This window comes from the organism of the source record quoted next, unplaced genomic scaffold (assembly GCF_019419815.1).
Source record: "Pyrus x bretschneideri cultivar Hongxiangsu unplaced genomic scaffold, Pyrus_bretschneideri_v1 Contig31, whole genome shotgun sequence".
Lineage (NCBI taxonomy): Eukaryota > Viridiplantae > Streptophyta > Magnoliopsida > Rosales > Rosaceae > Pyrus > Pyrus x bretschneideri.
The window spans coordinates 1,560,714-1,572,944 of record NW_025999624.1 but is presented as its reverse complement, the minus strand read 5'-3'; the positions used below and the strand labels follow the sequence as shown (position 1 = coordinate 1,572,944).

Genomic DNA, 12,231 nt, shown 5'->3' with positions numbered 1-12,231 from the left:
ATTTTGTGTTTTCATGAATTGAGTTTAATTTTGTATGTGAAATTTTAGTCTTGGTTAGTGGTTTTGGTTCTTAAAAGTTGCTTCCTGGGATTGAAAGTCCTCTATTTCAATTTGTTCTGTTTTTTACTTGTATGTTAGCTGATATTATATGCATGTGAATTTGTGATCTGGGTAGTTGGGTATTGAATCTTGAAGGGCACTGATCAGAACTAGAGTTGATCTTTTGAGTTGTTGAGGAGATACCGAAGTTGCAGAATCCAACCAAAATCCTATATTTGCATGTATATAGTTGATCTCGTGAGTTCCTTCTGTAAGGGTTATAATATTTGTATTGACTACTCTATGTAAGAATTTATTATATTTATATGGTTACTTTCTAAATGTGTTGGACCCTCATGCTTGAAATATTGATTAAAATATGTGTAATTTGTATTGGGATGCAAAAGTATTAAAAAAAAATGTTAAGGGGTGACCCATTAACTTAACGGTTTGAGTTTGGGTGACTCGTTAACTTAACGAGTTGGGTTAGAGTATCCCGTTATCTTAACGGGTTGGGTAAAACCTGATCCAAATCTAATAATCCCGACCCGTTTACAGGTCTACTATTTAGTATTACTCTTTGAATGAATTTAGGAAGGATTTTTAACATTTTGTCCTTCAATCAAGGTATTCAAACTAATAAAGTTTCAATCTAAGATTTTATTGAACTAGGGGCCATAACTGAAGTTTTCCTTTAATAAAAAATAAAAGGGTAAAATACAAAAAATTACCTTAACTATTGGTCTCATGACACTTTTATACCTCATCTTTTAAAATGACAATGTCATACCTCATCTTACGAATTTGTGCCAATGTCATACATCTGTCAGTTTTTCTGTTAAGTGCTGACGTGGCTTGGCTTAAATAGTGATGTGGCTTAAATAAATAAATAAAATATTAAAAAATTAATTAAATATTAAAAACTAAAAAATTAAAATCATTAAAAAAATTTTTTACATGGGGACCCACCCCCTTTCCCCCTCCCGTCTTCCCCAAATCCGATCCACCCCTTTTATTCCCCATCCACCCCATTTCTCCCTTCTCTTATCTACAACCCCACCCACTTTTCTTTCAACTGCGACTCGCAGTCACCCTCCATTCTCTCCTCTTGATCGTCGACTCCATCCACCAACAACCATCACCTTCTTCCCCATTCTAACTGACGACATCGAAGTCGCCGATCTCCGGCACACCAACCTCACCCCTCTTCGAGTACCCACTCCCTCCATTGATCTCCTCCCCTTCCTTACCAAACTACCCATATGGGTTCGAATACTTCTGCGAGATGGATTTTTGAACTTTTGTTAATGGTGTGTTCTCAGGATTGGTGGGTGCTTTGTTTTTTATGCATGCTTGTAGGTTAAAAGTAGAGAGAACGGTGGAGGAAGAGAAAAGAGGCACCTGGTGGGAATGGGAGTGGCTGGTTTGGGGTGGGATCTAGGTTTGGGTTAGGGGAAGACGGCAACCTCGTCGACACCAACCTTAACAGCTCTCCCTCTCTCCCTTTCTCCTTGACAGCTTCAGAGACGGTAACAATGGCGGATCGGCGATGGGCAATGGAGTGGGAGAGGGAAGCGGGTCGGAGCTTGCAGGTAGATCCGAGAAAGGAGGGCGAATGAAAAAATCCAGGTGGGTTTGGGGGGTTCTGGGCACAGCAAGAAAGAGAAGTGGGGAAGAAGGAGACTACGATGGAGATGAAAGGGAGATGCGAGAGAGAGAGGGGAGAGAGAGGGTGGTGGAGGAAGGTTGGGGGGGACGGGTGGGAAGGGGGATCGAGGGGGGGGGGTCGGGTGGGAAGGGGTTTTGGGGATGCAGAGAAGATTGAGAGGTGAGAGAAAGGAGAGAGAGAGAGAGAGATTTAATATATATATATTTTTTAATTTTTTTTAATTTTAATTATTAAAATATTTAATTATATTTTAATCTAGGTAGATTAGTGAGTGACCCCCGTATCTAGCCACGTTAGCATTTAACAGAGAAACTAACAGAAAAATTGACGGAAGTATAACATTGGCACAAATTCGTAAGATGAGGTATGACATTGTCATTTTAAAAAGATGAGGTATGAAAGTGTCGTGAGACCAATAGTTGAGGTAGTTTTTTGTACTTTACCCAAAATAAAATCACGTATGTCACTACTCCCATAACCTCGCCAATAGCACCACCATATCCTCAACTGCCATTACCCTTGCCACCACGGTCACCACCACCTCCACTATCATACGATCGCCATAACCGACACCACTGCCATCACGCCCACCACAATGGCCATCACCACCTCCACCGTACACCACTGCAGCTACCACCATCACCAACTCTGACCACCATAGTTACCACCACCATCACCACATTCTCTACCCCATTACCCTCACCATGGCCAACACCACCAGCACCATCTATGTCACCATCATCCTAGCCACTCTCAACCACCATTTTCACAACCATCCGTCACAAACATTGTTAATATATAACCATCATCTGCCTCCACCGCAGCCACTGCTGTCATCGCCATTGTTGTCACCGCCACCACTAGCACCACCACTCAACCATTGCCCCTACTTGCTATTGCAATCACCTATACCCACCACTACTACCACCACTCCAATCACCATTACTCCCCACACAATACTCATCTTAACCATCACCATCATTACTACCAAATACAAATTTGTATTTTTTTTTAAGGTAAACTAATGAAAATGGCTTGAAAACTTTGAGTTTTAACGATAAGGACAAAATAAAGGGTAAAGTGAATAGTACCAGGATTGACTTTTAATTGTAAAAATATGGTTTTTCGTTAAAGTGAACAGTACCGCGGACTTTTTCTTAAAACTCCTTTTTTTTTTTTTTTGACATTTTAGATATTGGTACCAAACGTGTTTTCAATGTTGTCATTCTAAAACATCATTCTCAAATTAAATTACCAGACACATTCTCAAATCATAAAAATGAAAGAAAAAAAAAATTCCTATTTGTTGTTTTCGTCTTACAAAATCGTTCTTCAAAAATTTTTTTATAAAACATTACCAAATGGACCCTTAAAATGCAATAAAGCAAATTTGTCCTAGAGACACCATAATTATCTTTCGCGTATATCTTTAATCATTAGATAATGCAACATGATCACTTTCAATATAGTGTTTGATCTATTCCTGGATGGGGTCCTCAATTTATGTAAATATAGACATATTAGTGTTGATAAGAGAGTTTCTAACCTTTGCTAATAAGAGAAGGAAGATACTACGAGATACTCGATTGAAGTAACAAATAAGATTTTAGGAATGTTGGATAATAGAGTCCTATATCCAAAATAACAAAATAATATAGAATTTATATGGAGATTGCACTTCTAATATCATCGAGATCTTATGTTGTAAAACCGTACACTCAGCAGTAGGTGGTTAAGTGAGAACACTATAAGTGATGTTTTTGGTGCGCCATGCTGGGCTTAAATTTTTTAACGGAAGACATTTCTAACCATAAATTATATTGGGGTTGTAGCATAAATTCTTCCTCATAGCTTAGTAAGGTGATTAAGAGTATTGATTTAGAAATGATAGTGTTATTTACATATTCATTTTTATTTCTCACACCCATGTTAAATTTTTGTTATTGATCTTCTTCAATTCATTCAAATCGACAACCGAAAATTGAGAGGTGTGTGAGAGAAGTAAAAATGAGTGTGTGAATAGCATTACCCTTTAAAAAATGATTGTATTGTATTATAATTAAAATTAATTCAGTTCTCTGCATTTTTACTTAGTTTTGGTAGTAATGACGTACGACTAGGAACTCATGTCTTGCAGAAGCCTTGAGACTAACCATAAATGCCATCATTAAAAGGGAGTATCGAGGGAAGTTCTAATTCATTAATTGATCATAATAGTTCATTGGGTCGTTGAATCAATATCGAGCAAGTTGATGACTTCGTCAATGTCAACTTTTGAAAGGTTTCATTTTCTCTCAAGACATTGTCTGCTTAGTGTATATATATGCATAGAGTCCTTTAAGGGAAATGATCTCTAATTTTTTTATAATGGAAAAAAATGGGATTTAAATGTGGGACTAACACAATATTGCATTTGAACGATTTAAACCATCTATTTTTTAGTTTGTATTCATAGATTGCCCTTGCAATAAAACAATTCATCCTGAAACCATTTGCTCATTCAAATATCATGATAAAATTTTAATGTTGCTTATAACATAGTGTTCGTCAATTTTTTTGAACTCAATTAGATGCTTCAAATATTTTTGATTTGACTAATATTTTGCAAAGATGATCTGTAAGATATAACTTGAAAAATAGATTCTTCAGAGAGAGAGAGAGAGAGAGAGAGAGAGAGAGGAAAAAGAAGTGATTATGTAAGGAAGTGAAGTAGTGAGAGGAAATTTCACCTGTATACCAAAAATGTTATTTGTACCATTTATTTGTATCATTATTTATACCATCTCTCTAATAGCAATGAGATCCACATACATTGGCGGACTCTGTCTTTATTAAAGAGATTGTATACAAGTAGATAATAAGTGTAACATTACTCATACTTTACAATTTTTTACTGTGTTTGCTAACAACAGTTGCACTACTCTTGCAGCTTAGGTTTCACGCATCATCATCAACATTATCATCATCGTCGTCATCATCGTCCTCGTCAACATCATCATCATCATCATCATAATATCTTTCCATATAGGAATTTTAGGAAATAGGAAGGTATGTTATTTATTATTTAACTTTTATATAGAAAAAAAAAAAGAAAGAAAGAAAGAAAGAAAGAATGAATGAAGGAATGAAAAGACAATTGAGAGTCGGACAGAGTAAGTAGATTGGATCGATTTAAGGAAAGAAAGGGGCAAGCAGGCGGAAGAGTGGGGTCCACGGCAGTCCTCCGCACTCATCTCTGTCCTTTTTTACTCCCAATCGCCATCAGATTCCTCTCGTCTCCTTTCCTCCTTTTCACAAACCCTTTTATTTATCTTTTTATTTATTATTTTCTCTTTCCTTTTATTTTTCTTGTAAAAGTGTGGCTTCACCACATCAGCCAATTCTTTCAGAAGGCAGAAAGACTTTGTGGCATTTTAAATATGTGTGGCCACATGATTCCCTACCGCTGCGAATCGAAATCAGTACATGCGTGGAAAATACGAGCTTGGTATTAATTTACAATTTTTTTAATTTTATTCTAGGCCCTTTTAATAATAATAATAATAAATCTATATACATACACACGAAGAGACGGTGCTGCCATCATACGTCTCTGGTCGGTCTCTCTCTTGTACTCTGAAGTCCAGGCCATCACCTTGGATCAAGTTCTCTCTCTCAGGTACACCCAATCCCTCTCTCTATCTCTCTCTCTCTCTCTAAATTCTTTGATTGTTGGTTGATTGGTGTGGTTGAGATTGGGGTTCCTTCGTTTGGTGTTTATATATTGTAATCTGCGCGTCTGTCTGTGTGTTGTTCAATTGCAGAGTCCTTGAATTACAAACTTCCAGGGATCAATCAGGGCCCTTGAATCACAAAATTTTGAGATAAACAAGAAGCAAACAAGCAGGGTCAGTGACTTGCTTACTTGGAACAATTCTCTTCTTTGCTTTGCTTTACACAGGTTAATTAGTTTTTGTCATTTGATCCCTGATAAGATTTTGTAAATTTCTACTGGATTCTGTTGATTTCTTCAGCTTATCTCTGACATCTGTTTCTGTTCATTTCATTGGGGTTCCCTTGTTGAATTTTCTTTTTGCTTTCCTGGCTTGTAATTTTGATTTTCTTGTGTTTTCGATCTGTTTCTAAATATTTTGTTTATTATTTCTAATTTAACGTGTGCTCCTGCTACGAAAGGATATATATTTCCCAGTGCACTTTCTTCTCATTGTCTAGCATGTCGATTAAATTCAGTTTCAGGAAGAATCTCATTTTCTGATATGTAATTTGAGGGATATTAGGCCAAATTTGCAGATATGGGAGCCTCAAACTCTACAATAGAAGAGGATAAGGCCCTGCAGCTATGTCGAGAACGGAAGAAGTTTGTTAAACTGGCACTTGACGGCAGGTGCTCGCTTGCAGCGGCTCATTTTATGTACATTCAATCGCTAAAGAATACTGGAACAGCTCTTAAGATATTTGTCGATCTTGGGGCTCCCGTTGAGTCTTCCTTGTACACTTCCACTAGTGCAACCCCAGAGCTTCTTGTTCAAACTGGCAAGAGTCTTTCTCAATTCTCTTTTTCCTCTCCATCTGTATCACAACGCATGGACGCAGCTGAAACGTTCTCACCATCTCCATCTCCTCCAAGTTCTACTCGATTTCAAGCAAATCATATGAAATTCAGGGGCGGCTTTTCTAAAACGGTTGAAGAAAAGCCTCCTATTCCTCTTACTACAACGCTAACCTCCTCTAGCACCCCACAGAATACCACACCTCGATCTGCCGGAAAACCTGAAACATCACCATTTGAAGCTTCGTCACTCCCACCACAAACACCACCATTTGAAGCTTCATCACTCCCACCACAAACTCCACCATGGGATTACTTTGATTTTTTTCATCCAATTGACCATCAATTTTCTTTTCAAGAAGGGAAGGGAATGAACCAGGGGTTTGAAAATAACGATGATATGAGACAGCTTAGGGAAGAGGAGGGAATTCCTGATCTGGAAGATGAAGAAGAGAAGGCTTCTTTTCATGGAAGGGAAGAATCTCAGGATTCTGAAGATGAATTCGATGAGCCTGCTACAGATACCCTGGTTCGAAGTTTTGAAAATCTTAACAGAGTACAGGATCATGTTGAAGCTAGTGCTTCACCTACAATGCCTTCTGCAGGAAGTGTAACTTCTGAAACTGAGTTATTGAATGGGAAGAAAAGTAACACTCCAGATTTGTCACCATTGAGATCCACATCCTCACCAGTTGCAGTTGAAACTGACTCAACTAAAACAACAGTTAAAGAAGATTTTGAAAGTAAGGTTGCCCCAAAAGATTTTTTTTCAAGCATGAAGGATATTGAAGTTCTCTTTATAAGAGCTTTCGAGGCTGGCAAAGAAATTCCTAGAATGCTTGAAGCAAATAAGTTTCATTTTCGTCCAATATTCCAGGAAAAAGAAAGTAAGATCTCTCTCTCTCTCTCTCACTCGTTTTAGTTATCCAAGGATGAATAGTGTCACTGGTTTATGCGGTAAGTAGGGTATGTTACGATCAACAGTTTGTGGGATGTAATGAACACTCCTGTTTTTATATCCTGCTTATATGAATCTGATGCATATAAATCATGGAACATGTAAGATTGAAAAAAGATGCATGTTAATCATGGAACATATAAGATTGAAAAAAAAGAAATGTAAATCATGGAACGTACAAGATTGAAAAAAGAAATGGATATTCTAAAATATTTTGAGTTAATTTCATGTTAGACCATTAGAAATTTGTTTTCTTTTGATAGTCTGTTGGTGAAAGATATGAATACTGTGATTTCTACTGTAGCAGGTGGATCAATTTCATCTAAATTCTTGAAGGGTTGTTTCTCTTGCGGTGAAGACCCAAGTCAAGTTCAAGAAGGTAGGCCTCCTGGCCTGTAATCTTTTTATTTAAATGTTCTATGTCATAGATGAAGGGAAATATAGGGATGTCTACTGACTAGTGTGCATATACAATTCAAAATTTCATACATGAGTAACGTAAGCATATATATCAAAGATATAGTTGTGCAAATCCCCTTCAAGAAGCATAGGTTTAGACTTGATGCATCAAAGACTTAAACTGAAGAACAAAGAGAGGGATTTGTATCTGGTCTGTAAGCTTTTTATTTTAATTTTAAATGCATAGATGAAGGGAAATATAGAGATTTCTGGTGACTAGCATGTATATACAATTCAGAATTTCATACATGAGTAACGGAAGCATATATATATCAAAGCTATAGTGATGCAAATTCCCTTCAAGAAGCATAGGTTGTATTAGACCTGATAAGTGACTTTGCCCATTTGTTGTATTAGACATAACTAAACATTCAGACATTATCCTGAAAATTTTCTTCTAAAGATTGACTTTCAGGGCATATCCCTAACAGTAGATGCGTGACAGATACATTGGTTTTTAACCCTTACAGGTCTAGTGCAAAAAATGCTATTATGGGGTTTCTGTTTGTTTTCAAATCAATATGGTGTTGTACACTACGGATGTTAGATGTTTTTTGTTGATATCCTACATGTAGTTATTAGGGGGATTGATTTCTGTCCTTTTTCTTCAAAGTGTGTTGTATCACCTGATGCAAAGATGCCTTTATGTAATCCTAAGTTTACACTCTGATTGATGTCTGTCTTTTATTTTTTTTATTTTTTTTCTACTAAAAATTAGAAATATGTGGAATCCTTGTCTACGTGATCAAAATCAATTTTAACCAACTTCATGTGAAAGCATTTCAATTTCACTTCTGTTTGAGTGGTATGATTCCACGTAATGTCAATGTACATGACTAGTTTATCCAGGTTTGTAATTGATCTTATTGGTCAAGTCTAGAAACTGGGCAGGGCTATGCACAAGTTGGTTATACTTCTCAGGGAATACTAGAATTGTACTACCAAAAACTGCTCTGGTATGGTTAGTTACATTAGGGAAGAGTCTCACCAAAAGATTCAGATAACAAGAAAGTTTTAGGCAAGTTAAAAGTTTAGATTCCCGAAATGTTTGAGCAAGCTCGGGTGTGTGGCAATGTGCTAGAACGAAAGTTGTATTTAGAAGAATAAAACTAGGAGCATTATAATTTCTTAATACTATTTCTAATGGCATCTAGTCTTTTAGAGTTGAGGAGGAGGTGGATTTTCTGTGTGAGAGAATTTGTTTTATCAGCCAGTATCTTCAGCGTTTAGGAATAGTACTTTCAGGCTAAAATTTATTATTGGAGTGCTACTGTACATTTGCTGGGATGACCCTAAGGAAGGATCTAAATAATAGATGGTTCAGATCAATGAACTTTACTGTGGGGGTATCCCCCAATATTTACATTTTGCAGAAAATATAAGTTAGCATCAATATGTTGATGCATTTATCTTTCATTCCTCATTTAGTTTCTTTTGTCACAACTGTGTAAAAAATTGGAAGAGGAAGTGCAGCAGAATCTGTGTTTTTTCACTATGTTTATTTCATCTATATGTACATAATGATATATCACTGTTGAAAGTGACGTGGTAGGTACACAAGGTACCATTCAGATGTTCAGTGGTTAGAGTTCATTCACATCGTTGTATGATAGGGTTTGAATTTTAATTTTGGCCTTCCTTTTCATTTAGGGTGTCTTGATCTTGGTACCTTGCTTTTTGATCTGATTCTTTTTTTTACGTTCACCAGATCCTCCTGAAACTGCTGTGAAGTACCTAACTTGGCATAGGACAACATCATCTCGATCCTCTTCATCGAGGAATCCTTTGGGAGCAAACTTAAAAGATGATACTGATGATCATACTGGTAACCTCTTTGACAACTTCTGCATGAATTCAGGCAGTCATGCCTCAACCTTGGATAGGTTATATGCTTGGGAGAGGAAGCTTTATGATGAAGTCAAGGTACTGTTGATAAATTAGCAGCAGTTATGGCTTCTTGGTTAATAGTTTGACATTTCGCTATTTGTTTTTCTCCAAATGAACAGTAAATATACACTTTGCTCTATAGAAATTTTATTACCGGAAATAATTAAACAAACTTGTTAATTTAAACTACATTATGGCGGCTATTTTTATTTAACCCTATCCTTACGTATGGTTATGTTCAACCGTTTGGGAGGAATTGGATAGAGACAATAACAGCATTTTAATATCATAGAAGCATTATTGTGTAAAAATGGTGACTTGTATTCTAGCAGCTTGATACTGTTGTAGAAACTATGCTCAATTTTGGGGCTTCACCATTGTGTTTGTTTTCTCGATGCTTTATAGATCGACATCTACTTAAAATATGTCTACTGCCGACATGCCAGTCTCTACCTTTTCATACTTTGGGCTGGAATCTTCACTTTATTATAATTTAAAAACCAAGTGAGCACTAAATACCATTAGGTCCAGTTTAAATTGACTTCCAACTGTTGAATATATCAGAAATTTCAGATATATTATGGCTGAAACTAAAAAGTATATATTTTTGTAGATTTCCTTGGTTGATTGAGTTTTATATGCAGAGTATATGGGTCTTGCCATGTTTTGTATGAACTTATTCAAATTCTTATTTCCAGACCAGTGAGATGGTTAGAAGGGATTATGACTTGAAGTGTAAGATTCTAAGGGAACTAGAATCAAAAGGAGAAAGTTCTCAAAAAATTGATAAAACTCGTGCTGTTGTCAAGGATCTACATTCTAGAATCAGAGTGGCTATTCACAGAATTGACTCAATATCGAAGAGGATTGAGGAATTACGAGACAAAGAGCTCCAGCCTCAACTCGAAGAGTTGATTGAAGGGTATGTATTTGCATGTTCCTATTTGCTAGTGCTTAATTATTCGTCCTAGAAACTCAATTTTGGAAACCAATAAAGTTTGAAATGTGGTACCATGCCTAGATGCAGAAAAAAAAAGCTTTGTGTATTTCTGCGTTTATTTTTCTCTATTTTTTATGGTTGTTCGTAATAACCAGTATGAGTTGTGGTGGAACCTTGAAAAGGGTTGCTAAAAACAAGGTGATGCATATATGTTTTAGGCAACGATGGAATGTAGAACAAGGAAATAATAAATGTTTAAGTTTTGTCTTAATCCTATATGTAAATGTGTTGCCCCGATGTGAATATTATGATTTATGAGTGCTTCACTTTGAGGCTCATTTGCTTTGTTCTTTGCACCAAATTTTAGGTTAAGGCGGATGTGGGAGGTGATGCTTGAATGTCACAAGCTTCAGTTTCACATAATCTCAATAGCTTACAACAACAGCAACACCAAAATCTCTGTACAGTCAGAATCACGTCGTCAGATTACTATCCATCTTAAAGACGAGCTCAGCTCTCTATCATCGAGTTTTACAAAGTGGATTGGTGCTCAAAAGTCCTATGTGCAGTCTATAGATGGATGGCTTTTAAAATGCGTCACTTTTCCACAGAAGGCTTCCAAAAAGAAAAGGAGGCAGCAGGAAACTGACTTTAGGAAGTATGGCCCTCCAATATATGTCACCTGTGATGTCTGGTTGGAAAAGCTTGGCGGGTTACCTGCCAAAGAAGTGGAAGATTCTATAAAGACTTTAGCATCTGAAACTTCCCGTTTTCTACCACGGCAAGAAAAGAAAGAGGGGAAAGATGCAGGCCAATCTGATTTAACATCCTGGAAGCATGAGAACGGTAGTGATTCTGCTGCTAATATGTTAAGAGATGAAGTTTCGCAAGACGGGGTTTCTGGTTTCGACCATTTCCAAACAAGCTTGGCGGGATTTATCGGTAAGTTGGACAACTTTGCAGAGTCGTCTGTAAAGGCGTATGTAGACCTTCAGAAGGAGATCCAGCGTGCGAAGAGCAATTACGAACAGTTTAAAGCTCAATCTTCGTCACTTTGAAGGACTGAATGCGTAGGACTAGGGGAGGAAATATACCGAAGTACCAACAAAGGAAAGGGATTTGGATACGAGTTCAAGTGGACATGATGGCATTTGTATATCAAGAGAAAAATAAAGGGAAGAAAATAAGGAAGTTGAATAAATTTGGTATTTGAGTTTGGGTGTATAAATTTATAAATTTGGGGGTGGGGTGGCTCTTGTAACATTCAGAATCTCGTCTGGTATTTTTCTTGTAGCAAGTCCGAGAAAGCTTCTCCTTCTTTCTACCATGATCTTTAATCATTCGGAATTTGTTTTTTAATTTTGTTTTCTTCCACCTTACTTTTATTTTGTTCGTGGACTTGCATAAGCACTCAAACCGAGGGGTGCAACTTGGATAGGAATATTTTATTCCAATCGATTTTCAAAGAATTGAATAGGAATTGCCTAACTCCAGTACATACGTACACTTAATTATGTACTTACTGATTTTAGATATGTTCTAATTTGTTAAATAGCTACCAGATTTGTCATCAGCATCATTCTTTATGTGTAGGTGTGCTTATGCTTTGTATTCCTCGGACTTGGTTGAGCATTCTTTGCATAGTTCTTCGTCTTTGGGCATTCCTGGATGTGATGCAGTTTGATGAAGCACAAAGAACTCGAAGCCTTACTAGTCCAAAATCGGTGAAT

At 36.8% G+C, this 12,231-nt stretch overlaps 1 protein-coding gene across 6 annotated transcripts; it reads left to right on the top strand.

Moving 5' to 3' along the window:
* The first annotated feature begins 5,116 nt into the window (after positions 1–5,116).
* Positions 5,117–11,860, top strand: LOC103951821 (protein ROLLING AND ERECT LEAF 2). Of its 6 annotated transcripts, none has more exons than XM_048590225.1 (7): positions 5,117–5,366; positions 5,512–5,595; positions 5,986–7,144; positions 7,523–7,594; positions 9,383–9,597; positions 10,260–10,483; positions 10,869–11,860. In XM_048590225.1, exons 3-7 carry the CDS (start codon positions 6,001–6,003, stop codon positions 11,557–11,559), a joined length of 2,346 nt encoding a protein of 781 aa, XP_048446182.1. In that variant the 5' UTR covers positions 5,117–5,366; positions 5,512–5,595; positions 5,986–6,000; the 3' UTR covers positions 11,560–11,860. The 6 variants fall into 6 exon arrangements, with proteins under 6 accessions (XP_048446182.1, XP_048446183.1, XP_048446184.1 ...); XM_048590226.1 differs by having other exon boundaries at positions 5,512–5,648; positions 5,999–7,144; XM_048590227.1 differs by having other exon boundaries at positions 5,512–5,648.
* The last annotated feature ends 371 nt before the right edge of the window (positions 11,861–12,231 follow it).